Source organism: Microtus pennsylvanicus, chromosome 5 (assembly GCF_037038515.1).
Source record: "Microtus pennsylvanicus isolate mMicPen1 chromosome 5, mMicPen1.hap1, whole genome shotgun sequence".
Classification (NCBI taxonomy): Eukaryota; Metazoa; Chordata; class Mammalia; order Rodentia; family Cricetidae; genus Microtus; species Microtus pennsylvanicus.
Window position 1 is genome coordinate 52,429,668 of NC_134583.1, and position 26,511 is coordinate 52,456,178.

General features: G+C 43.9%; 1 protein-coding gene across 1 annotated transcript in view; it reads right to left on the reverse strand.

Moving 5' to 3' along the window:
* Positions 1-26,511, reverse strand: part of Galnt18 (polypeptide N-acetylgalactosaminyltransferase 18) — a 320,566-nt gene that overhangs the window by 51,765 nt on the left and 242,290 nt on the right. Inside the window, exon 7 of the mRNA XM_075971902.1 lies at positions 984-1,169. Within this exon, the coding sequence (XP_075828017.1) occupies positions 984-1,169 (186 nt within the window). The remainder of the gene's footprint in view (positions 1-983; positions 1,170-26,511) is intronic.

Genomic DNA, 26,511 nt, shown 5'->3' on the forward strand with positions numbered 1-26,511 from the left:
GTCAGCCTTGTCACACAGAAGGCAGCACGAGCCAAGAACCCAGGCAGCCGAGCAGGCAAGCAGGTTTGGAGTGCCGCAGCTGGCATCTGTTGGCTTCTCCCAACTCAGCATTTGAAAGTCATTTCCACATGTCACATGCCAAGGCGAACAAACCGAGAAGACGAGTATTGCTGCTTCTCGGCAACAATCTTAACACAAGTGAATGGAAGGGCAGAGGAGAGAGGCAGGCAAGGGCGGGGCTCTGGGGAGGTCAGAAATCTCCGAGCAATTGTCTTCTCCGATGGAGGATGCCTGCGGGAATGTGTCTCATTTGCATCCATATGGCTCAAGAAGTCCCACAGGTGCGTGGATTTTCTGTATTCTGCTTGGTGGAGAGGCTTGAATCCAGTCTATACAGAGATTCAAGTGTCCCTTGTGATTCCACAGTCATTACTATTGTATTAATAGATTCATAATCCTGAACCATGAGACACCAGGGAACCTGGGAGTAGGAAGGAAATTTAGAGCCATCGGATCCAACTTTGTTTATATATTTTGAGATAAGATCTCATGTAGCCCAGGCTAGCCTCAAACTCACTATGTAGCTAAGGGTGACCTTGAACTTTATGATTCTTCTGAGTATTGGGGGTCTCAGGCCTGAGCTACCATACCTAGTTTTATGCAGAACTGGGGACTGAACCCAGGGCTTCATGCATGCTGGGCAGCACTGTACCAACCTAAGCTACAAGCTGCTTTCTAACTTATTTAAAATGAAGCCACTGAAGTTCTGAGAACACAGCCCCTCCAAGCATGCTGACAGGAGTGGGAAAGAAATGGCCTGGAGACTCTTGCCAGCATCTTCCCTATGTAGGAAGCATAGGGTTCACAGTCCGACACGGCCAAGGAAACTCTGCATGCCCCTGGGGAAAAAAATGGGTCTAGTGTTTTGTTTCAGAATGTTTTTCTCACCACTCTTGAAATCCAGGCCCATCCAGGCTCCCTACCTCCTGGGGTATGTTCCACGCCATGTAGACATGGCTTTTGAATTCATCCATCCAGACTTCGGCGACCCTGAGGGCGTTTCTGCGGACATGAGCAGTGAGGTCCTCTGTGTAGGGCTTGTGGGCTCGCTCGATGTGGGCAATCCTAGAGCAGGGCAGGACTTCCACACTCCCACCACACTGCCACACCTGTGGAGACAAGGGTGTGCCCGTCAGTTCCTCTGCAAGGCAAGCTGCAGGCCGTCATTCAACACGAACTCAGAGAAACACAGCTCTCTCCACCTTCTCTCCCACACTGCCGTGAGGGAGCGAGCTGAGTCTGATTTCTCCTTCCGCAGTAGGAATATTAAGAAATTAATTCACAGCTTGGCTCTTATTGCCATGAGTTTATTTGGGGAGAATTAATGCACCATTTCCTTCCATCCATGAGCCCCATGTGGCCAAAGAGACAGACATTTGAGATCAGAGAGTTGAGCTGTCCTTTCCTTATCGCTGGGCTAGCACTCCACCCCACCCCACGATGGTCTCGGTACCACTACCTAACAGGAACAGACTACCGGGGACTCCCCAGCTCAGAAGTCCATCTTCAAATGGACCTTCAAAGACCTGGACAAAGGTCAATGACAGCTACTGAGAAAGAGCCAGGTGCTTTGACTTCTGTCCCCTCTTCCATGGGCTCCTGAGGGGGAAACACTCCACACTTTTAGTGACAGTGGGAATTATTTGCTCAGCATTCTCACTTGGCAGTGTGGCAGGGAACCTTCCTGTGTTTGACACTTGTCCACTAATAGCAATAAGTCCTGGTCTGGGATATGGCAAGATTTAGGTTTATCTAATTGGCTGTGTTGATTAGGAAGTCCCTTTCCCCCTCCAATCAGTGTTACAAGATCTCCATAGCCATGGTTACAGGGAGGAAATTTGATCATTTGTCCCTTGGTGTATTATTAAGGGTCAATAAAAGGAGACAAGAATTCCTACTGAGTGACAGCTATGTTCCAGGCCTGGGGTATACACTGGGGGCGGGGTGGGGTTGAGGCGTAGGCAGTTAAACACACTGCTGCCAACTGAGGTTTGCAACCAGTCTGCCTCGGTCCAGCTCTGGGCTCTGCTTCATCCTGGCTGTCACTCTGACTCACTTGTGCCTATGTTTCTGTCTCCTCGGGGATCATGAGGTACTGGGGAGGATTAAATTGATGCCACACAATGCGCTGGCACGTTACAAGACCTTGGTCAAACCTGTTCACAACCATACAAATTATACGGAGAAGCCTCAGAGTAGCCTGTGAGGTCTCTGCCGTCATCTCCAACGCCAGGTGAGAAACAACTGGAAAAGGCTGGTTATCCAAAAGCACACAGCTGGCATTTACAATGCAAAGATCTGCCTGCCTCCCAAAGCTGAGGCAGAGCTGGTGCTCCTCACGGGTGACCATGTTTTAAGAGCAGTTGGCATCTCCAGGAGTTGATTCTGAGGGCCAGGAGAGGGAACATGACAGTCTCCAGGCTGTGCCCCTTTCTGCTAGGACTCACCTATCCTAGAAACAGTGCAACTTCCAGGGCACTTTGCCCGCTTGACCCGTGAATCCTGTGACTGCATTATTGACAACACAATAATGTTGCCAGGGTAAGTTTTTTTCTGCAACTGAAATACTCAACGTATTTCAACAATGCAAAATAGGACATTACTCACTGCTGTGCTCTGTCAGGAGTCCTGCTTCTTGGTGTCAACTTGCCATTTGCCCTTAAGAGTGTGTGTGCCTGCCACAGTAACCAGAGCCAGGTTGGTGGCACCACTCACCCTCTCCCCACCTTAAATGCTGCTCCCAAGCACAGTGGATACGATGAACACACTGAGTACGTCTTCATCCTACGCTCAGTTCTTCTTTCATCAGCTAGACTTCAGCACACGCCATGAGGTTTTCTACTCCACCCAGCTTCCTAAACCCAGTGAGTGTCCAGGGACAGGTTCAACGTCACTTCCCCACCCTCTGCTTTGTGGTCCCATCTCCCCTCCCACCAACTGCTTGTTTAATCATCTCTCTTCTTTCAAAATGCTCTTTATGCCCTCATCAAATTTTCCTTCTGACGTATACTTCTAAGTGGGTCTCAGAGTAGATCATGGCTTCCTGGGAAAAGGCAAGACAGTGGCGGCTAGGAGCCGAACACCACATTATAATCGCACAGCTTTGGTGTCCATGAGAATGGGATTCCGAATTTGACTTCTGCTCGAAACTGCTGTGTACCTTGGCAGGTTGCATTCCCTCCTGAAGCCCCATTGTGCCCAGCAAGGGAGTGCGATGTATTGTGGGAGGTGCTCAGCCCTGTGCCTGCTGTGTCATGGAAACCACGTGGAAGGTGATGGAGGAAGGGAAGGAATCAGGCATGAGGGCAGGGCATCTCAGCCAGTGATCATCCTGCTGTGGTACCACAGGAATGGTGCCTCTGGACCAAACTCTGGCATGATCAAGTCTCATGGTAGTTCCTGGGACTCTTGGTCTGTGCCTTTGTTTTATAATCATTATTAAGATCGATGTTTTTTGACTTGTTCTGCAATTCACTTTTGATGAATAAATTGGCTGCCGAGATCAGGTGACCACACCAGAAGAGAAGGGTGCTCCTCAGAGACTGGGAGCCACAGTCTCAGAGTTTACTCAGGGGACCCACAGTCTCTTCCCTTCTGTTGAGCAGCACCTGGTCTTTGCAGTAGAAGGTGTAGATTTGGCCTGTATACACATTAACTTTTGCACCCTGCCAACGACACTGAAGTCAACTAGAAAAGGCTTGTGCTTATCTATTCCTGGGTGACAAATGGCTCTGCTGACCCGAGAGAACCTCTGAAGTCTTATTCACCGATGACCTTAGAGTTCCTCTCTGGGATGCTCAGCAGTGTTAGGAAAAGAAATCACTTGTATTCAAGCTGTGCAATGTCAGGAAGCTTCCATGGGGGTTAGGGACAGGCAGAGGATGAGGAAATGGGAGAGCTGTCCTCGGCACAGGAAATACCTAATGCCCAATGGCAGGTCACAAGTCAGTTAGAGGACATGCACAGAAAAGATTGGTTCATAGAGGCAGGGCCACTGGAGAAAAGGTGAGTTTCAGGGGTGGGGATCCATGAAGAGAGGGGAGGAGAGATGTGTACCAAGGGAGTGGCCGGAGAGGAAAAAAGACTAAGAGGTCACAGGCAACAGGCAAGCAAGAGTCACATTAAGGTGAGGGTGTGCAATAAGTCTACAGATACTGGGGACATCAGGCAACATGCCAACCCCAGGCTGGGTCCCTTCTCTGTTGGCCACTGAGAAAAATGATCCTAGACCACACCAAGCCCCTCCCAGCCTCTGCCTTCACAGCCCTGCTAACCCATCTGCCTAGAATAATTGCTGGCCAACTTGACACTTCTTTGACCCACCATTACTAGGTTAGACCATCTCGGGATACCCTTAGTGTCTACATCCCTAAATAAAACATTCATATTTTGGTGTATGTACTTATTCTTTAAATATTTGTCTTTAGGAATTGGACTGTAGCCGGGCGGTGGTGGCGCACGCCTTTAATCCCAGCACTTGGGAGGCAGAGACAGGCGGATCTCTGTGAGTTCGAGGCCAGCCTGGTCTACAAGAGCTAGTTCCAGGACAGGAATGAAAAGCTACGGAGAAACCCTGTCTCGAAAAATCAAAAAAAAAAAAAAAAGAAAGAAAGAAAGAAAGAAAGAAAAAAAGAATTGACTGTAACCACTACAAAAGCAAGGATATGTCTGTGTGCTTTCCCCTGTATATGCCAGACCTGCTTCTTGGTGTCTAGTCAACAACTGTTATGTGAATAAGTGAATTTGAGGGTCCTGGGCTTTCACTAACTACAGGGACACAGTTTTAACTAGCTCAGCTGGATGCCTGAATAAAGGCCATAAACATAAAATGTGGCCCGATTTTACTGAACACAGTGACTTCCTTCAAAAACAGGTGGTTTTACAGCAGACTGTTGACATTACAGTGCAAACTACTGCCACCAAAGAGACTTACTTTCACTACAGAGCTTAAATTAACATTGTAAAACCTGGGAGGCCATCACATGCATGTGGATGATAGTGACAGCTTTCCCCTGTGGAACTGGGTACTCCTGACAGAGGCTCCAAACCTCATAGATGCTTGGCTATGCCTCCGGAGGAGCTGCCGGCCCTGATCTCCAGATGTGACCAAGATCCCATGGCAGAGGGGAACAACAGCGTCACAGGAAAGAGCCCTCACTGCCAGCCCATCCTGGAAACCCCTGATCTTATTACCAGCTCTGCAAAGGCTTCAGGCTTCAGTGTGGGGCTGCAAAGACGCATGGGTTTCTAGAGGCTGGTGGGAGAGGGCACAGATCCTGACCCTGCCGCATATAAGCCACTGAGTTCTACGTGTCTATGCTTGCCAGTTGCTCTTTTCCTGGGAATAATGGTTACCTGGGGGATTTAAGGGAAATTCTATATGAATACTGCTCACTAGCAAAGAAAGCCCTGCTGAGGGGTCTTAGAAAGATTTTGGTCTCTTTCTCTCTTGGAGACAAAAGTTACTGGTGCAAAGGGTGAGGTTTGTGCCGCTTCCGTAATCAACATTCCTGTGCTAATCGTTACTTTACCGAGCTATCAAATGGGGTTGACAAACTCCGTGACTCTTTAGATCCCTTCCACTCTTACTATGAGAAGTCTCATACCTCAAATGACGTCTGGGTCTTGAGACACAACTCACAGAGCCACAGCCTGAGTCAAAGTTGGGAGACACTGAGGCGGGAAAACAAGATGGTTTCATGTGCTTTTATGTTCAATCCATTTGCTTTCATGTCATCTGTTGAGAAGGATTCTCTCTCTCTCTCTCTTTCTCTCCCTCTCTCTCCTTCCCTCTCTCTCTCTCGTGTGTGTGTGTGTGTAGGCACGTGTGTCTGTTTTGTTTGTGTCTCTTTGTGTGTGTAAGCATGTATATAGGAATATGCATGTGTGTAATCTGTGTATGTAGGTGTGTATGTGTGTGTGCACATGAGTGCCTTTGTGTCTGTGTATATGCGCAGGTGCACGCATGTGTGTGTGTCTATGTGTGGGATCATGTGTTTATATGAATGTACATAGGTGTCAGAAATCAACCAAGGTACTGTTTCTCAGGCACTGTCCACCTTGCTTTATGACATACAGTCTATCACTGAGACTTTGGGCTCACTGATTATCCTAAGATGGGATGACAAGCACATGCCACCACACATATTTTTTAAGCCTGGGTTCTGGAGATTAAACTCAGGTCCTCAAGTTCAAAATACAAGCACTTTACTGACTGATCTATTTATTATCTCAGCCCTGGCCTCCTGAGGGTCATGAGGCACTCTCCGCAGAAAGAACAATATATTAGTTGACACAGTGTATTAGTTGTACTAACCATGGGTAAGGTAGTGAGTGGTGACATTCCCAGCCTTGCACCTCATAACCATGGCCCCTTCAGTTGGTATCTCCTTGTTACACTAATGAGTTCTTATTTCTTGGAACAACATTGCTCCAGTTCTCCCAGCCCACAAAACTTTTTTCCCTACTCTCCATCCATCCAAAGTCAGCCTGGCTCCATTCTTCCAAACTCTTTGAACATAAGAGTAACATCACTCACGTGGTCCTGATTTCTTGGCTGAAGTGACTAATCTCTTCTTATGCAGCTGTCTCACTAGCTTGGCCATGAAAATCTGAGACAACAGTGGAAAGCCCAAACTGGGAAGGATGGGAAGAGGATGAGGAAATTAATGCAGTCAAGGCTAAGGCCTGAGAAGGGTATGGGAGGACCAGAGATCCAATCTGAGACTGACTTAGGGGTCAGAGATGCAGGTAAGCAGAAATATGGACAAGACAGACATGGCCATCTCTTTCAGGGTGTCCTTCAACTTTGTACCACAGGTGTCTTGTTGTGGAATATTAGTTTATCTATGTAAAAATGTGTCACATTTGTTTATAGAATATTTGTTTAATTATGTAAAGATGTGTTAGATTTGTTTACCTTGCCTGCCTAAGGCATCTGATTGGTCTAATAAAAAGCTGAATGGCCAATAGTTAGGAAGGAGGTACAGGCAGGACGTCTGGGCAGAGAGAATAAGCAGAGGAGGAATCTAGGCTCGAGAGAGAATGAGGAAGAAAGAAAAAGAGATGACAGTGAGACACCAGGGCCAGCCAGGCAAGCGTGGAGGAAGCAGGAAAGTAGGACATACAGAATAAAAGGAAGGTAAGAACCCCAAGGTAAAATGCAGATGGATAGAAACAGGTTAAATGGGGTTACTAGAGCTAGTGGGATGTAGGAAGTTAAGACCTACCAGGCCAAGAGGAGCCACCTGGAGACTGCCCGGGGCTGTCAGGGATTCTGATATTGCTTAGCCAATGAGGAGTGACCACAATGTCAGCAAATTGGATTGCCTGGGGGCTGAGAGGGTGTATAAGGCTTTCCCCATTGCTGAACAAATGAGTCTGCTGTATCTCTTTCACCAGACTCCCAGAGTCTACGTCACTGATGTCACGCCTTCTCCCCCTCTCCCCCAAGGAAGACATTATGGCCCAGCAACAGTGGGATGAGCCTAAGCTAAGGGCAAGCATTCATAATTAGTGATAAGTCTCTGTGTCTTTATTTGGGAGCTGGTTGGTGCCAAAGAAAATGCCAACTACAGTATTTCACTAACCTTACCCAGTCACAGCCCTGCATGGGGAAAAATAAGAAAATAGAGGCTAGATCTGAGCAAGGCTAAAGATCAGTAAGCCAAGATCAGGAGCATGAGGCAGAGGAGGAGTCTAGCTAAAGACAGCATAAGCGCAGAAATAGCCTCTGTCCAAAAGTCTACAGAATTTGAAAATCTTCAGTTTCTAGACAAAAATCACACTCCCTAATTAGACTCTCAGGATTACTGAGAGAACACTTCTATTCCCTGAAAACGCCATCACCCACTCTATAGCCGGTTACACTACCCTATCTCAGTTCCCGTGGTAGACCATGTCCATGGACCCCCGTCCTCACCTTCTTCTCTGGAACTGCTTCTTCTCCGTGAGTATATAACACATCTCTGGAATTCCCATCTACCTCCCCGGATACCCTAACGTTGGTTAAATGACCTTTCCAGGAACATCCTTATACTTCCTCTTAGGCAGAGATACCTCTGAGGACACAGAGATAGAGATGGGGGAGGGAGGGGAGAGAAAGAGGAAGAGCGAGAAACAGAGAGAAGACTGGCCCTGTGTACAGTTTAAATGCGCACTATATAAACATCGGCATACCTCCTGTCTTCAGAAACAATGCTTGGCACTCTCTTAGAAAATTACCCAAAGGTAACCCAGTATCCTGAAGCTGGGTAATCATTTTCTTACCATTAATTTAACCTACACACTGCTGTTTTTGGACAGTACATAAACAGAACCACTGCATGTGCCCTTTTCTTCTTAATTCGCTTATTTTCCTCACCCCAGCATCCCATTCTATAAATACACACTGATTTATTTATGCATTCTCCTCCTGTAGGTCGGCAGCCTTGTTTCCAGTGTGGGTAGTTCCTGGGAACACTCTTGTACATAGTTCCCAGGGCTCGAGTGGGCATCACTCTGTGCATTTTGCCATAGCAGCGTGTCTCCAATACAAGTGAAGTAACAGTCAACTTGCCCATGGAAAGGAGGGGCTGTTTCAAATGATGGCTTTTGATCTCACTCCCACCAGCATAAATGAGACGCATGTTGTTTCACGTCCTTACCAACTTTTTCATTTAAGGGTTTATTTTTAAGTATGTGCATGCATGTGTGAATGAGTGTAGATGCTTTGCCTGTGGAGGTCGTAAGAGGACATTGGGTCCCCAAGGACTGGAGTTGCAGGTGGCAGATGGCTGTAAGACACCTGACGTGGGTGCTGGGAAACAAACTTCAGTTCTCTGCATGGGTACTTAGTGCTCTTAACTACTGAACTTTCTACCCAGCCCCTTTGTCACCTTTTGACATCAGTGACATGGGTAGAAATTCTCTCCACAGTTTTCCTTCGCTGTCTCGCCTGACTGTTAGTGAGATGGTAGGTTTTGTTTGTTTTCCTTTCCTGTCCCTAACCTACAATGGCCGACTCTAGGAGAAGACTCACCTCTGCCTTACGCCAAGGCCCATGCAGAGCCAGGCATGTGGGAGACACTCAATTAATAGTTTCTCTATTCATGAAGGATCAAAGTTGGGCTTCGCTCTGACTTACTCCGTGAGCTTCATTGGCACTGTCCTAGGTTTCCTAGGGCAGATATTTAGTTTAAAGCAGAGAGGAGCTGTTGTGGGAATTTACTCAGCCCTTAGGGTGTGGTCCAAGGGGCTATGTGGGGACTGATAAGCCGGAAGAAGGAGCAAGCTCACTCTCTTGCTCTGGCTCTTGCTTGGCATAAGGGGAGACTCAGAGCAGCAGAAAAACAGCCCGGATCAGCAGCAGCCTCAGCCTTTCTCTGTATTTTGTGAGTTTGTCCCCTTTCATCGCGGCCCCTTAATAAAGTGGATTTACCTCTGTATGCTCCTGCATTACGGAACGGTTGTAAGATCTGGCCATGCTGGGTCTTCCACCAGCCCTCACAGAACACTCCCTGGAGTCCCAGTTTCTCAAGCTGCTTCCCAGCAACGAATATTCCCAAAGAGTCGCCTGCTCCTTGGAAACGTGGTGCAGCCTCTCGGTTGGTGTCCCTGAACGGTCTGAATGCTTGGATCAGACCGAAGGGACACTCAGGCAGGTTCCCATCACAAAAGACTCACTCTTTCAGATTCTTTCAGAATTGTCAGAAAGCAGGAAAGCCAAGGAGAGATGAGCTAGACCAAAACGTCTGAGAGCTGTTTTGCAGGGGTCTGACTGCAGAAACAGCTGCCTATTTGCAGGGAAACCCAGAAGCCAGTTAGGGACACCTTAAGAGGCACAGCTTCAGCAAACCAGCCAGGCATGTACAGAGGCCCCCACTCTCCTGAGCGCCCAGTGCTCTGACCAATCTTATTAGGGCTGTGGAGGCCCAGGACATGAATTCCTCTAGGGCTTCTTTTCCTGTACGTGGTTATGGAGATTTCAAGGCAGCTCTCCCGACTCTGGGTAAAGCAATGCTTACCCCTGGCTACCTCACGTCTCCTATTTGAAAGGGGAGATGACAGACCTGAACATATTGCGGGGTGAGGGTGTTCCCAAGGGTATGGCAGAGGCGCTTGTTTCTCAAGGGCATCTGCTGCTCCCTTGGAGGGACTGTGAGCAGCTCACACCAACAACTTGAGAGAAGAAATGCCCACTGCTACTTCCTGGGCCAGGCTGGAGAGTATCCATGTTGTTGAGAATTGTCATGATGCATTCTTCTATCAGCTGACCTATCCATTGCATATTTAAGCTAGAGAGACCTTGAAGTTCAAAGACAGTGAACCCCTAAAAGAAACAACCAGAACCCCTAAGTCACTATGTGAATGAAGGCTACCCATCGAGTCTCCCATCCCTCAGGGGGCTGCGGTATGAGCAGACAATGAGCTCCTGGGGCATCTTTGAGGTTGGCCTCTGATGTTGTAATCCGTGATTTTTCCTATCTATAAAGAGAGGGATGGCCCCATGGTACAGGAACTCAATTCTGACTTCGTAGAAGGAAGGTCCTAGCATAGGGAGCAAGTAGACATCCCAATTCAAGGTGATGAGACCGCTCAGAGGCCGAAAACACAGACAGTAAGATCTAGTATCTGAGGTTCAAGGAGAGTATTGGGACCCCTGCAAAAGAGGCTACTGACTGAAGTCTGGAACAGGGTTAGAAACAAAGCAGAAAACCAGAGGAAAAACCAGCAGGGTGAAAGGAGAGAAGGCAGTGGCTTGGAGATCATACATAGCCATACATTACCCAGAAAGCTATTGTCAGTAGCCATGTGGCAATCATGTTAACGACAGAGTGAGCTAGCTGCCGAGGCCTGGGCTGTAACCACGGTTGCAGCCCTTGGCCAGGAGATACAGATGTTAGCTGGGGCTGACCCTCAGAGCATCCGGCTACAAGATCCTGGGAAGGGACTTGATTAGTTCAGATATCTCCATAGAGCAAAGCTCTAGTGGAAACCTGAAGAGCAGAGAGAGACCATTAGCCAGAGGCCACGCTGTCCCTAACCACATGTGCTAGCTAGTCTAGTCACATCTTTGCTTTGAACCAAAATCTCTAGCCTCATTATCATCCCTGGTGCTAAGTTTGAATGTCCCAAAGTCAAGGACCAATCTCTGCACAGTCAAATCAAACCTTACCCCTCCTTGGTAAGAGGAGTCACTCCTTCCATCTAATGGGGCCATTTATTTACTTTTTGTATTTGGGTTAAGGCCCTTTCAGTAGCTGTGCGCTACCTTCCTCTGTGAACCGCTTTATCCTTCCATCCAGCTGCTCTGCAGAGCAGACCCGTGGACTGTGCTTAATTTCTACTTTGCTATATGAAGATGAGCTCCTTACTTATTTAAAGCGTTGCCTTTTTTATGTCTCTAATCAGTGTCTGTTTTTTTCCTCTCTCCAAGGCTTAATCTAATCAGAAGCAAATCCCACACATATGAATGGTTCATTAGGCTGTCCCAATCACATTCAAACTGGCTGTCCATAACAGATGCCCCTCCTCCCCGAAGAATGACATTGCCTCAAAGGATGTCTCTGAATTAATGCCAAGACAATTGCCATGGTTAAGCCTGCAGGAGCCTTTCCAAAACCAGAGCAACCAGGAGCACAGGAGGGAAGCACACACTCTGTTACTCCTAGGATGGGCACAGTCTGATGACAGATGGTTTTGGTGTCACTAAGGTGGGGCAGGTAGAATTCAGACCCTGGAATTGGGCATCTGGTCCAGGTACCCACCCAGGTTTGTCCCAGGGGGCTCCCCAGTTTGTTATTAAGATGGTGGAGATGGGAACAGGTGAGACGGCTTAGCCATTAGGAGCACTGGTTGTTTCTGCAGAGGCTCTGAGTTCAGTTCCCAGTACCAATAGCAGGCAGCTCATAACCATCTGCAACTCCAGTTTTAGGGAATAGGAAACTTTCCTTCGAGTTGACTCCCAGAATCCTTTGTCAGCTTCCATCCTATCCATGTGTCTCATCATCCCGCTTTTATACAGCTGCCTCACTGAACACCAAGGGAACAAAGCCTTGGTGTGAAGACCCCTCCCAGCCCAGTCCTCCGAGGGAGGGTGCCTGCCTCTGTTCCCACTGCCTTGAGCTAATTGCTTCATTATGTGCTTTTTTAAATTGCTTTGTTCTTTAGGGATTAATTTTGCACTAACCGTAAAACTTTTACAATGTACCGCGGAGCTGTGTCTGCTCAGCTGCTGCTTGGCGATTGTAGAAGTGCGCTCTTGTGTGGCTGGGGTGTAGGAAACAACACACTATCTGGGAAAGGGGCTGCCACACAGTGGATTCAGACACTTGCTTGGAGCCATGGGGAAGGGCGGAAAGATTGTTTCTGGGTTGGCACCAAGATTCTCTTGTATGTGGCAGTTCAGACAAGGGGGTACACATCAACCTAGTGATCTGGGCCTAGCAGGCTTCTGGTAACTCATATCTTAGAGACCCTGGGGATTTGAGATGCCATGGATTCCAGAAGGCTCATGACACACATCCCAATAGAGTAGACCATCCAGAAGGGAACAGGCAGACCAGAAGCTCTCTCAAGTCAAGTACAAGCTTTCCCAAATCTCTGACACTGGCCTTGTCTATCACTGGGCACTCGACCACCAGCCATGAAGTAATTACCCCACCACTCTTTCTGGTCAAATGGTACCCATAAATTGCCCTCTTCCTATCCTCTCTATTTCTGTCATCACCCCTCCACACCAACCGCCCACACCAAGGCCTTCTTATGGGACATCCAATGTCCTCTGTTCTCTTGCATTCTGGGAGTGCAAGAAGGTAACTTAGAGTCTTTGAAATCAGGCCAAACTGCCACCATAGTCAGGTGTACCACTTCTCTGAGAGAACTGGATGAGTGAATCAAATTTCTGAGTCTCAGTGATGGCATCTGCCATCACTGAGGCTAAGAATTCTGTTCTCTCCTGGTTTTTGTCCTAAGTTAGTTATTGTGACAGTCGATACTGGTTGTCAACTTGACAGGATCTAGATCACCTTACATCACCTCTGGGCACACTTATGAGCGATTATCAAGATTAGGTTAGCCTCCAGTCATGCTGGTGAGGGATTATCCTAAACTAAAAATAATGAGGAGAGTCCCCTAAATGTAGGTGCCATATCTGTGATCGGGGGTCCTGGACTGGATAAAATGGAGCTGAAAACTAGGACTCATTGCTTTCTGCTTCTTAAAATTCATTTTGATTTATATGTGTGTTTTGTACACATGTATGTATGTGTATCATCTGCATGCCTGGTGCCTAGGGTGCCCATGGAGGCCGGAAGAGGTGGTTAGGTCTCCTGAACTGGAGTCAGGGATGGTCATGAGCTGCCATGTGGGTGCTGGGAGCTGAATCCAGGTTTTCTGCAAGAGCGGTCAGTGTGCTAACCCTCAGCACCATCTCTCCAGGCCCCACTCTATGATTAACTGTTGAAGCAATGTGCCAGATGCCCCAAATTACTGCTCTCGTGATTTCCCTACTATGATGGAGTCTGTGCTGAGGCTGTGACCCAAGACCTCCTGTATGTTTCTCTGTGCTGAGACTGTGACTCAGGACCTCCTGTATGTTTGTCTACACTGAGGCTGTGACTGAGGACCTCCTATATGTTTGTCTACACTGAGGCTGTGACTGAGGACCTCCTGTATGTTTGTCTACACTGAGGCTGTGACTGAGGACCTCCTGTATGTTTATCTACACTGAGGCTGTGACTCAGGACCTCCTGTATGTTTGTCTACACTGAGGCTGTGACTGAGGACCTCCTGTATGTTTGTCTACACTGAGGCTGTGACTCAGGACCTCCTGTATGTTTGCTTCTTTTTGGCTCTTTTGTCACAGAGAGAAGACAAGTAATGGAGCCAATGACAGACAGCACAAAGCCCAGCAGAGCATTAGCTCTGTGGGGGTCATTTATTAATTGATTATCTTACCGTGTCTTTTCAAATTGACCAGTCAATTAACTAATTAATTAAAGACAGTGTCTCAGCCCAGGCTAACTTCCAAAAACTCACCAGGAGCCGAGGATGGTTTTAAGAGAGCGAGGATTTGGTGTGTTGAGAAGGGAAGGGGGCTGTGAGTAGAGAGAGGATTATGTGTGGGGAGTGATATGGTTAGACGACATGGTATATTTGATTTAAAATGTCATTATGAAAACTGTAGCTTTATATAAGAACACCTAACAATAAAAGAGTGGTTTGTTATCAAATAAAGCCATGCCTCTGCCTTGCACGCTTCCATGCACAACACACGGCGCCACTGTGACTGCCTTACACAGGTTTCTTTTGTGTCAACAATGCCCACTCAGTTTTTTTTCCTTCAATCAGATTTTTCAGGCCTCAATTCTTAAATATTCATCTCTTCAGCAAGATTTTTCTTCCAATTTTACGATGTTCATTTTCTGTAGTTTTTGTTTTCTTCGCTCTTATTCATATGTGATCATTTCCATTTAATTTTTGCTTTTGAGACAGTGTCTGTGGCAGTTTGAATGAGATGTCTCCCACAGGCTCACGTGTTTGAACACTTGCTCCCCAGTTGGCGGTGCTGTTTGGGGAGGTTATGGAACCTTTGGAGGTGCAGGCATGCTGCGGAAATTCCACCAATGGCGGGCTTTCAGAGTCATGACTTCACCCTGCTTCCTGCTTGTGTTCTCTCCTTCCCGTGTAAGGTTGAGATGTGATCTCTCAGGTTCCTGTTCCTACCACCAAACCTTCTCTGCCATTATGAACATCTAGTCCTCTGGAACTATAAACAAAATATACTCTTCCTTAGTTGCTTTAGGTCATGGAATTTTATCAGAGCAACCAAACATAACTAATTAATACATTGTCTCATCTACTCCCAGCTGGCCTCAAACTCACCATGTAGCCAACAATGGCCTTGAAGTTCTGTTTCTCCTGCCTTTACCTCTCTTAATTGTACTTTTAAAATTCCATTTGTATTTTTAAAATTTAGAATTTGTTTTCTTATTTGTCTGTTTTTTAGGAATATCACCTTAAAAGTGATATATCCAAGTTGCGCACTTCCTGCTGTTGGAGTTGCTGGATCAAAGAACCCACAAAGACCTTACAGTCAAAGTGGAAGGAAGGTTTCAGAGACATGAAGTCAGCGACAGTTTTCCAGTGGCCTGTTAGACACTGTTAACCATGGTAACACTGATCGTGGGGACCAGGATGATTCTCCTGGTTCTGGGAGTGGAATTGGAGGTCAATATATTAAGCAAAGTAAGTCAGATCTGTAAAGACAAATTCTGAGTTTCTCACATCTGTGAAACAGCTTCTCTCTCTCTCTCTCTCTCTCTCTCTCTCTCTCTCTCTCTCTCTCTCTCACACACACACACACACACACACACACACACACACACACACACACACACACGGGAAACTACTTGGGAAAGTGAAACGAGCAAAAGCAAGCATCTATTCTTTTAAAATCCCCCACGCTCCAGAATTTTGCTATAGCAACAGGAAATGGATGCAGACAGCATGTGGTAGGATGTTCACAGAAAAAAACAAGACTGATCCATCCCTCACACTATGTCAGGATTAGTTCTGAGGAAAATCAAAGATTAAAATGTGAAAGCTCCATTATGCAAGAAGAAAATGTAGACGAAGTTCTCTGCAACCGGGAAGGGGTCAGACTTCCTAAGGACCCAGACAGGAAGGGAAAGGCTGACACAGTTGCTTGATTTTGAAAAGGCAGCTAAGGGTGGGTGTGGTAATGCAAGAAGTGGAGGCAGAAGGATTATAAGTTTGAGACAAAACTGAGTCAAGTGAGGTCAAGGCTAGCCTTGGCTACAGTAAGTCCTTGCCTCAAATAAATAAAATAAAGCAAAACAGTTCTTTCACAGCAAAAACAAAAGTCAGGTAACACACTTGGGCGGGAAGTTCAAAGTATATGATAGATAAAGCATTACTGCTCCTAAAAGCAGAGATTACCAACACTGCAGGCAAGTGGGCCAAAGGCATGAGCAGCTCGCAGAGATGGCAATGCAGATGGCCTCAGCCGTGTGAAAAGCCTCTAGCTTGCTTCACAACAGTTACACAAATTAAAGCTTCCCAGAAAACCAGGCCTCACCTGGCAGAGTGGCGAAAACCCAAATGCCTTCCAATTAGCCCTTTGATTTCTCGTTAGCCTGAGTCAGCTCTCTTCCTTTACAACGCTGATTTTGAGCACTAGTTGAATAAAAGATTTGGTAGGGATATACATACATAAGTTAGTACATGCCTAAAAGACACCATTTAAAATGGGCGACAGCATGTTTATATAACATAAATGTCACGTGGACGATGGATAGACTGATCGTATGCTTTATATAGAGCCCTTTATAGTTTATGGACTATCCAAATTTATTTCTTCTTTTTATAGTTGTTGTTAAAAATAATAATTATGATAATGAGATAATAAAGCATAAGGATGAATTAACTCTCGGGGCCCACATAAACATGTTGAATCACCTAGCGATGTCAGGATAATAACAGCTAGCTTGCCTATCGCACTGTGAGCCGTAGAGGAAAATCGTAAGGGAAGAACTCAGGAAATAGCGATGAAAGGTACTGGCTCTGCATGTAATGAGCATAGAAACACTAGACTGTCTTTCTGCAGCAACTAAGAACATAGGCTTGTTTGTTTGTTCATTTGTTTCTTTATAGGTAGGGTCTGGCATATCGCAGGCTGGCCTGGAACTTACCACGTAGCCAAGGATGACCTTGTACTTCTGATTCTCACACATCTACCTCCTATGTACTAGGATTACAGGGGTTATTACTGGTTTGTGTGGTGCTGGGGCTGGAACCCAGAGCTCTCCTTGTTTATGCTAGGCAGTCACTTTACCAACTAAGCCACACTCCTATCCATAGGGATGTTTTGATCCAAGGTAGTAATGTCATTGTGAGGGCTACTCGATCTCCTCCCCCACTTTTGCTTCTTTTCTCCTGCCTGTCCGTGGAGTAGGGATTTTTCTGAGGCACGGGCAGGTGGGAACTAGGATCCCCATGGCTGAGAGAGAAGGTTTACAAGGGGGTGAAGACTGGTAGACAGGGCAATAGAAGACTATTGCGTGGGGTTAGAGTGGTCATGGTCGGAGGTAGAGAGAATCCCAGGTGCAATTTCTGGCTTTATTAAGTTGTTAGACTATGTGGATGAAGAACTTTGAATGATTTAATATGCCTTCAAAGGCCAAAATGTGCATCAAATCACCTAGACTTCTTCCCATCCTAGGTGGTACTCAGCTCCATCAGGAAAAGGGCCAGGATCATGCAAAGCAAGAGGCTCATCTCCCAGGAGGGCCCGATGAAGAGGCTAAGAAACATCAGGTAAAGGGAGTGAGGCTCAGACTAAAGACTAAAAAATGAAGGCAGTGATTCAGTCTAGGGACAGGTAGTCGAGGATGGTTCAGGAGGATGAAAATGCTGTTTAAGAATCATCAGTGTAGGAGGCCATGTCTAAAGGGCCAAATGATAAAGAATATTCCAAGTCAGAGTTTCTGAACTCCCATGGGAAACCCCAGACAGAAAGCCTGGGTGCTTGGACAGGAGTCATGACTTGTGTATGTCTTGTGGCTGCCCAGCAAAGCCTTGTCTGTGGTTAATTCTCTTTTGTGTAGCAATACCAAACAGTTTTATCCTGCCACAAATCACCACAATGAGAGCATCGTGGAGAAGAGGTCCCCGTCCTCTGGCTGCCAGATCTAGACATTACTAATAGTCATGGCTGCAGTGGGGCATTCTTTCCTCCCCTCTGATCTCTCCCATTCCTGCCATAGGAGGATGGGTTCATATTAAAGAGTTCAACTGTAAGAATTAATTGTAAGGACAATTGCAGGCAAGGCTTTCTATGTTTCTACACAGCAACTCCATACAGCTAAGAATTTCATCTAAGAAACACTTTGTGTGTGTGTGTGTGTGCTTTTTTTCTTATTGAACAAGCACACAAAATACAACTGAGAATTTTCTTTTATGCATCAGGACTGTTAAGATCTTCAACAATTGTGCTGTAAACCTGGCTCTCACTAGATGCTTAGCTACAGAAGATGATGCAAGTTGCTTTAGTTGGGCACTTATCATTTTTCTATGCTCTGTATGATCAAATAATGTCTATACATTTGAAGTGTTGTGTTCCTTGAGACCTTGGCAGTGTGTAATGGTAAAATAACCTGGTCCTAGGTTTTTATTTGTGAGACTATTTTAAACTCTGGATTCAATTTCTTTCATGATCATGGGAGGAGTTTAGGTGTTTCTTTCTGTCAGTTCTCATAAATATATCATTCCACTAATTTGCATTGTTTATTGATATTTTCAAATTATAGAACAAACATTCATTGCATGTTCTTAATTGTTGATATCCATATCAATGAGCCTTTTTATACTTCTACTATTGATTTACTGTATCTCTGTTAGGTGACTACACTTGCAAGTTTCCAACAACTGGACTGAGTCAACAACTACAACCGTATCGCCTTATAGCACAGAACATGCTGTAATCACAAACTTTAATTCTGGGCTCTGCACCATCATGAGAATAGTCCAGCCTGCATCCTGCATAAGGAGGGAGTGTGTGAGTTCATTTCTGCTTGCTTTCTATCTTTGTGGTCAGTCCGTGATGCTGGCAGACACTCATGACCTTGTCAGGACTTCCTGAAATGGCTCAGCAGCTAGAATAGCACCCAAATGTCTGGAGGATGAGTCAGAGTGTAACCAAAAAATTCCACTTCTGGGCTCTTCACAATCATGAACTACAGATAATTTCCTAGGGTCTGGCCCTTCTCATGCAATGCAAATGTCAGTGTCTATCTGTGCCAGCGTCCTGGACCATTTCCAGCACTGTCGTCAACCCACCTTGAGCCTCTGAGGACTTCAACCCTGGTGTTTCCTCTCTAGGTTCTAGTTCCACTTCCACCACGCGGACAGTTTTGGGATGTTGTAAAATATGCAAGCAAAGCACCTTCTTCGGGATTTTCTTCTACTATTTTTCTTCTGATTTTTTTCTAAGCACTCACATACTATTAATGTTCAGTGTTTATTTCTGGTGGAGGACGGGATGCCAGACAGTTTCTCTTAGCATGAGCTGCACTCACACAACATATGTGCCGTACATGTTTAACTTATCACTTTGTTCAAGGCATTTTCAAATTTCTGACACAGTTTCTTCTTTAAATTATGGAGTTTTAGAAGCATGTCTCATGATTTTTTCAAAAACGATGGCTTTGTCTGTAATTTTTGGTCATGAATTTCTAATAATTCCATTTTGATATGAGAATATGCTTTCTGTGAGAAGAACCCTTGATATTTGTTGTATCTTTACTTATCCTCCAGGATGTGGTAAACATCCATGAATATTCTATTTGCTCTGAAGAAAAAATGAATTCGGCAACTTTTAGTTCCCATCCAGATTCAACCTATTAACTGTATGGGTCTGTCAATCACTTGAGATGTAATAAAGCCTTCCACCATGCGATCAAGGTTGCTGATGTCTCAGCATGCTTCTACTATTTTTTTCTTTGCAAATTAAAAAGTTATTTGATGTTTATGCGTGTTCTGTCCACATTTATGTAAGTACATATCATGCATGCCTGGTGCCCACAGAGGCTAAAGGGTGGCATCAGATCACCTTGGACTGGAGTCACAGACAGTTGTGAGCTGCCATGTAGGTGCTGGGAATCAGACCTGGGTCCTCTGGAAGAGCAGCCAGGGCTCTGAGCTGTTGAGCCATTTATCTAGACCCTGTGGATTTTTTCTGTATACAAATTAACATTGTTGAGTTAGTAACATTCAAATTGACAGCTAAAAGATTCCAGATGAATTTCACATTTATAATTTTTAGACATTTTTATTGTAATTGTGCATCTTTTCTAAAGTTAATACAATAACTTTCTTTAGGTTAGCATCTGACCATTATGAATTTTTCTATACTCTTGGATTTTTGTCCTTTCTGTGTCTTATTTCAGATATGTGTCTTGTCAGTAGCCCATTGCTAAGCAAACTTTTAAGCTAGTCTAAAATTATTTGTCTTTTGACTTAGTTCATGTAGACTGACTGGTATAACCAGGACTGTGTTGTTTCTCCGCACAAGCTGTTGTATACATCTATTTCTGTCTTGCTTATAGCATTTTCATATTTTCCATCAACTGATTTTGAAATCATCTTTCTTCTTTCTTTGCTTTTCATGGCATCCCTAGAAACTTTACTTGTTTACTTAAGTTATTAAATTTTAAAGTTAACCAGTGACTTTTCTTTCACTACCAATAGACATTTAACAACAAAACTAGCCCCTCAGCCTATATACTCCTGTTAATATTCATAAAGTTTTAATAATTCTAAAGGCAGTACTCTTGTGTTTCATTCCATTTCAAACTTTATTAGACTTATCTATTTGCCATTATCTTTAATCTCAGTTTTCCATTGGGGATCATTTCTTTTGTTCCAAATTTAAAACGTTTTAAACTTATTCTAATGAAGATTTTGCATGAGCAAGCTTTGTGTGAGTGTGTATGTGTGTGTGTTATTTGGGGCACACATGGCTAAGTCGACAAGCATTTTCTCAGCATATTGAAAAGAGTATTCCATAGTCTCTTTAGTTTTATGGTTATAGTAAAAAGTTCGCTCTTCATCACTGGCTTTTAGGTAGTTTCTCTTTCTCCTATTGGTGTAAGTTCTTATTGCCTTTAGGAGTCTGCTGTTTCACCATACATATGTGCATACATCCAATGTATATCTTCATATTTATCATAATTTGTACAAGTGGAGTTTGTATGAGTTGGCATGTTGGTTGGGAAAATCTTAGACACTATTTACTAATATAATTGCTTTTGCCCAATTCTTTCCTTTTACCATCTCCATTTGGAATTATAAATTATTATACTCTATTCTATTTAACCTTCTACTATATATATATATATTTTTCTTTCTGGGTTGATTTTGAATGATTCCTTTTGATATACTGTCTTGTTTGATAGTTCTTTAATTATTAATTAAATATATTTATTAAATAAATTATTTATTATTTATTAATAATGTTCATGTATTTGTTGAACTCATCCACTGAACTCTTAGCTTCATTTTATATTTTTTCACATTTTAAAATTTGTGCTAGTAAAACTAGATGTTATGATTTAGTTATAGGATGTCTCCAAAGGCTCATGTATTAATTGTTTGGTAGCGCTACCAATTGACTGATTATGAGGGCACTAACCCATCACTGTTGAGTTCATAGCTGAAGTGGGCTAAGAGAAAATGTGGTCTTGTTGGAGAAGTGTGTCATGGAAGCTATGCCTTTGAATGTGTATCATGTTCGTGGCCGCTGGATCTTTCTTCCTTTCCCTGCTTCCTAGACACTGAGAGATAAAAAACTGCAATGATTGATGTTAATTGTCAACTTGACAGGATCTACAATCACCAGAGACAACTCTCTGGGAAAATCTGTGAGGAACTATCTAAGCTAGGTTAATTGGGCTGTGAAGAGCCTTCCTTCAGGCAGACAGCACCATTCCATAGACTGGGTCCTGGACAGCATAAAAATGAGAGTAAGCCAAGCACCAGTATCTACCTTTATTTCCTGACTGTGGTGATTTGAATAGGTATGACCCCCAGAGACTCATGTGTTTGAATATGGCACATAGGGAGTGGCGCATAGGAGATGTGACCTTATTGGATAAAGTAGGTGGGGCCTTGTTGGAGGAAGTGTGCCACTGTGGAGGTAGGCTATGAGGTCTTACATGCTCAAGCTACCTGTGGATCATGATGTAGAACTATCAACTCCTTCTCCAGCACCATGTTTGCACACATGTCACTCTGTTAGCCGCCATGATGAAAATGGACTAAGCCTCTAAAACTGTAAGTCAGTCCCAATGAAATGTTTTCTTTTATAAGAGTTGCCATAGTCTTGGTGTCTCTTCAGAGCAATAAAACTCTAAGACATTGACTCTGCATTCAGTGTGACCAGCTGCCTCAAGTTCCTGCTGCCACAACTTTTTCTGCATGATAGAATGCATCTCATGTATCTGTGTGCTGAAATAACTCCTTTGTGTTGCTTCTTGTAGCTGCAGCAAAAATGTAACTATTATAGTCTCTCTGCTTTACCATATGCTCAGTACCATGATGTCATGTCTCATCCCAGGATGAGGAAACAATGGTGTCAAGAAACCATGGAGAGCCAGCAAACAAGCTTCCAGCAGGTAGGTTGCTTTACCACTGCCCCCCCCCCACTATCGATTGGACCCTGTAAGCTACAAGGTTCACTCTGTCCCCAAACCCACCCATCCCCTGCAACCTCAGAGGAACTCTGAAACACAGGCTGCAACTGCACAGATTGGACCAAGAGGTGAGTGCTCAGCCAGTCAGCTGGGCACCCTACTCTCTAGGCCCTCAGTTCTCGCGGGGGGGGGCAAAACCCTGGGCCCCTCCTCCACCTACCTCAGCTTCACTAGTCAACCAGCAGGTAAGTCTTCCACAGGTAGGCTGCTCCAACCTCCCACTATTGATCAGACCCTGTAAACTACAAGGCCCACTCCACCCCCAAACCCTCCCATCCCCTGTAACCTCAGAGGATCTCTGAAACACAGGCAGTGACGACTGTACAGAGCAGGCAAGAGAGACCTCAGCGGCTCCCCGAGACACAGACAGAAACTGCATAGAACAGACTAAGAACAGCTCCCTAAGACACAGACATCAACGGCAAGGATTGGACCAAGAGACGAAGACACTACTGGCACCAATTAGAGGATAAGATGGGTAGGCGCCAATGCAAGAATTCATTCAACAATCTAAAAATCAATATGGTAACAGCAGAACCCAGTGGTCATACAACAGGAAGACCTGATCAACCTAACCCAGAAAGAGCAGAAAAAAATACAATATTAAATATAACTTTATGAAAATAAGAGACGCTTAAAGGAAAAATGCCAAGTCACATAGAAAGGCAGACCAATCAGAATTACACCTGATTTCTCAATGGAAATCATGAAAGCCAGAAGATCCTGGACAGATGCGCTGCAGACACTAAGAGACCATACATGCAAGCCCAGACTACTATACCGAGCAAAGCTTTCAATCACCATAGATGGAAAAAACAAGATATCCCATGACAAAAACCACATTTAAACAATACTTATTCACAAAACCAGCCTTATAGAAAGTACTAGAAGAAAAACTTCAACTTAAGGAAGCTAACTGTACCCAAAAAAACACAGGCAACAGATATTCTCACACCAGCAAACCCCAAAGAAGGGAAACACACAAACACTACCACCAAAAAGAAACCCAGGAATTAACAATCAATAGTCATTCATATCTCTTAATATCAATGTACTCAATTTACCTATAAAAAGGCACAGGCTAACAGAATGGATACAAAAGCAGGATCCATCCTTCTGCTGTATACAAGAAACACACCTCAACCTCAAAGACAGACATTACCTGAGAGTAAATGGATAGAAAAAGACTTTCCAATCAAAAGTACCCAAGAAACAAGTCTTCAAACTAAAATCAATCAGAAGAGATGGAGAAGGACACTTTATACTCATCACAGGAAAATTCCATCAAGAAGAAATCTCAATCCTGAACATTTATGCCCCAAATACAAGAATACCCATATATGTAAGAGAAACATTACTAAAGCTTAAATTGTTTATCAAACCCCACATACTAATAGTAGGAGACTTCAACATCCCACTTTCCTCGTTCGACAGGTCAACCAGACAAAAACCTAACAGAGAAATAAGAGAAATAGCAGATGCCATGACTCAAATGCACTTAAAAGACCTCTATAGAAATTCCATCCAAACACAAAAGGGTATATATTCTTCTCAGCACCTCACGGAACCTTCTCTATAATTGACCACATTCTTGGTAACAAAGCAAACCTCAACATAAACAAAAAATTGGAATAACCCCCTGCATCTTATAGGATCACCATGGTTTAAATTTAGAATTTAACAACACTAATTGTAGAAAGTCTACAAACTCATGGAAATTGAGCAGTGCTCAATTAAATCACTCCTGGCCCAAGGAAGAAACAAAAAAAGAAATTAAAGACTTTCTAGAATTTAATAAAAATTAAGGCACAATGTACCCAAACCTATGGAACACAGTGAAAACAGTGCTAAGAAGAAAATTGATAGCACTAAGTGCCTACATAAAGAAAGTGGAGAAAGCTCACACTGGTGACTTAAAAGCACACCTGAAAGCTCTAGAATAAAAAGAAACAGACTTACCCAGGAGGAGTAGACAATAAGAAATAATCAAATTGAGAGCTGAAATCAATAAAATAGAAACAAAGAAAATAATACAAAGAATCAATGAAACGAAGAGCTGATTCTTTGAGAAAATCCACAAGACAGACAGACCCTTATCCATACTAATCAAACGGCAGAGGGAGAACATACAAATTAACAAAACAGAAATGAGAGGGGGAACATAACAACAGACACTGAGGAAATCCAGACAATCATTAGGTCACACTACAAAAACCTGTACTCCGCAAAATTGAAAAAACTCAAAATATTTTTTCACTAAAATCAGGAACAAGACAAGGCTTTCCATTCTTGCCATATCTATTCAACATAGTTCTCGAAGTTCTAGCTAGAGAAAAAAGGAAATCAAGAAGATACAAATTGGAAAGGAAGAAGTCAAAATTCTGCTATTCGCAGATAATATGATAATATACATAAGTGACCCCAAGAATCTACCAGGGAACTTTTACAGCTGATAAACACCTTCAGTGATGTGGCAGGATACAAAGTAAACTCAAAAAAAATCAGTACCCTTCCTATACACAAATGATGAGAAAAAAAATCTAAGAAAGAAATCAGAGAAATATCACCATTCACAATAGCCACACACACACACACACACAAAAATATCTTGGGAAACACTAATCAAAGAAGTGAAAGACCTGTTTGACAATAACTTTAAGTCTTTGAAGAAAGAAACTGAAGAAGATATCAGAAAATGGAAAGATCTCACATGTTCTTGAATAGGTAGGATCAACATAATAAAAATGGCAATCCTACCAAAAGCAATCTATAGATTCAATGCAATCCCCATCAAAATCCCAACATAATTCTTCACAGACCTTGAAAGAACAATATTCATCTTCATATGGAAAAACAAAAAGCCCAGGATAGCCAAAAAATCCTGTATAATAAAGGAACTTCCAGAGACATTACCATTCCTGACATCAAGCTCTATTATAGAGCTACAGTAATGAAAGCAGTTTGGTATTGATAAAAACAGACAGGCTGAACAATGGAATGAAATAGAAGACCCAGATATAAATCCACGCACCTATATACACCTGATTTTTGACCAAGAAGCTAAAATTATACAATGAAAAAAAAAGAAAGCATCTTTAACAAATGGTGCTCGCATAGCTAGATGTGAACATGTAGAAGAATTAAAATAGATCTGTATCTATCCCCATGCACAGAACTGAAGTCCAAATGGATTAAAGACCTCAATATAAATCTGACCACACTGAACCTGACAGAAGAGAAAGTGGGAAGTAGCGTTCAACACATGGGTACAGGAGACCACTTCCTAAATATAACACCAGTAGCACAGACACAGAGAGCAACAATAAATACATGGGACCTCCTGAAACCGAGAACCTTCTGTAAAGCAAAGGACACAGCCAATAAAACAAAAAAAGGCAGCCGACTGAATGGGAAAAGATCTTCACCAACCTCTCAGAATGGCTAAGATAAAAAAAAAAACCACCAATGATAGCTTATGCTGGAGAGGATGCAGAGTAAGGGTCACACTTCTCCATTACTGGTGGGAATGCAAACTTGTACAACCACTCTGGAAATCAGTATGGTGGTTCCTCAAAAAATTGGGACTTAACCTACCATAAGACCCAGTTATACCACTTTTGGGCATACACCCAAAGGATGCTTAATCATTCTATAAGGACATTTGTTCAACTATGTTCATGGCAGCTTTATTTGTAATAGTCAGAACCTGGAAACAACCAAGATGCCCCTCAACCAAGAAATGGATAAATGAAATGTAGTACATTTACACAATGGAGTACTACTCAGTGGTTAAAAAAAATAACATCTTGAAATTTGAATTCAAATGGATGAAACTAGAAAAAACAATCATTCTGAGTGAGGTAATCCAGACCCAGAAAGATGAGCATGGTATGTATGCTGTGGGACAATGGGTTTCACCCTATAAAGATTTGTTTCTTGTACTTGTTTAATAAAATGCTGATTGGTCAGGTAAAAATATAGGTGGGACAATGATAACAGGAGAATTCTGGGAAGAGGAAAGAGTCAGTCTGCAGTCGTCATCCAGACACAGAGGAAGCAAGATGTGACTGCATCACCAAAAAAGGTACCAAGCCACGTGGCTAACACAGACAAGAATTATGGGCTAATATAAGTTATAAGAGTTAATAAGAAGTCTGAGCTAATAGGATAACTAGTTTATGATTACTGTAGACCTCTG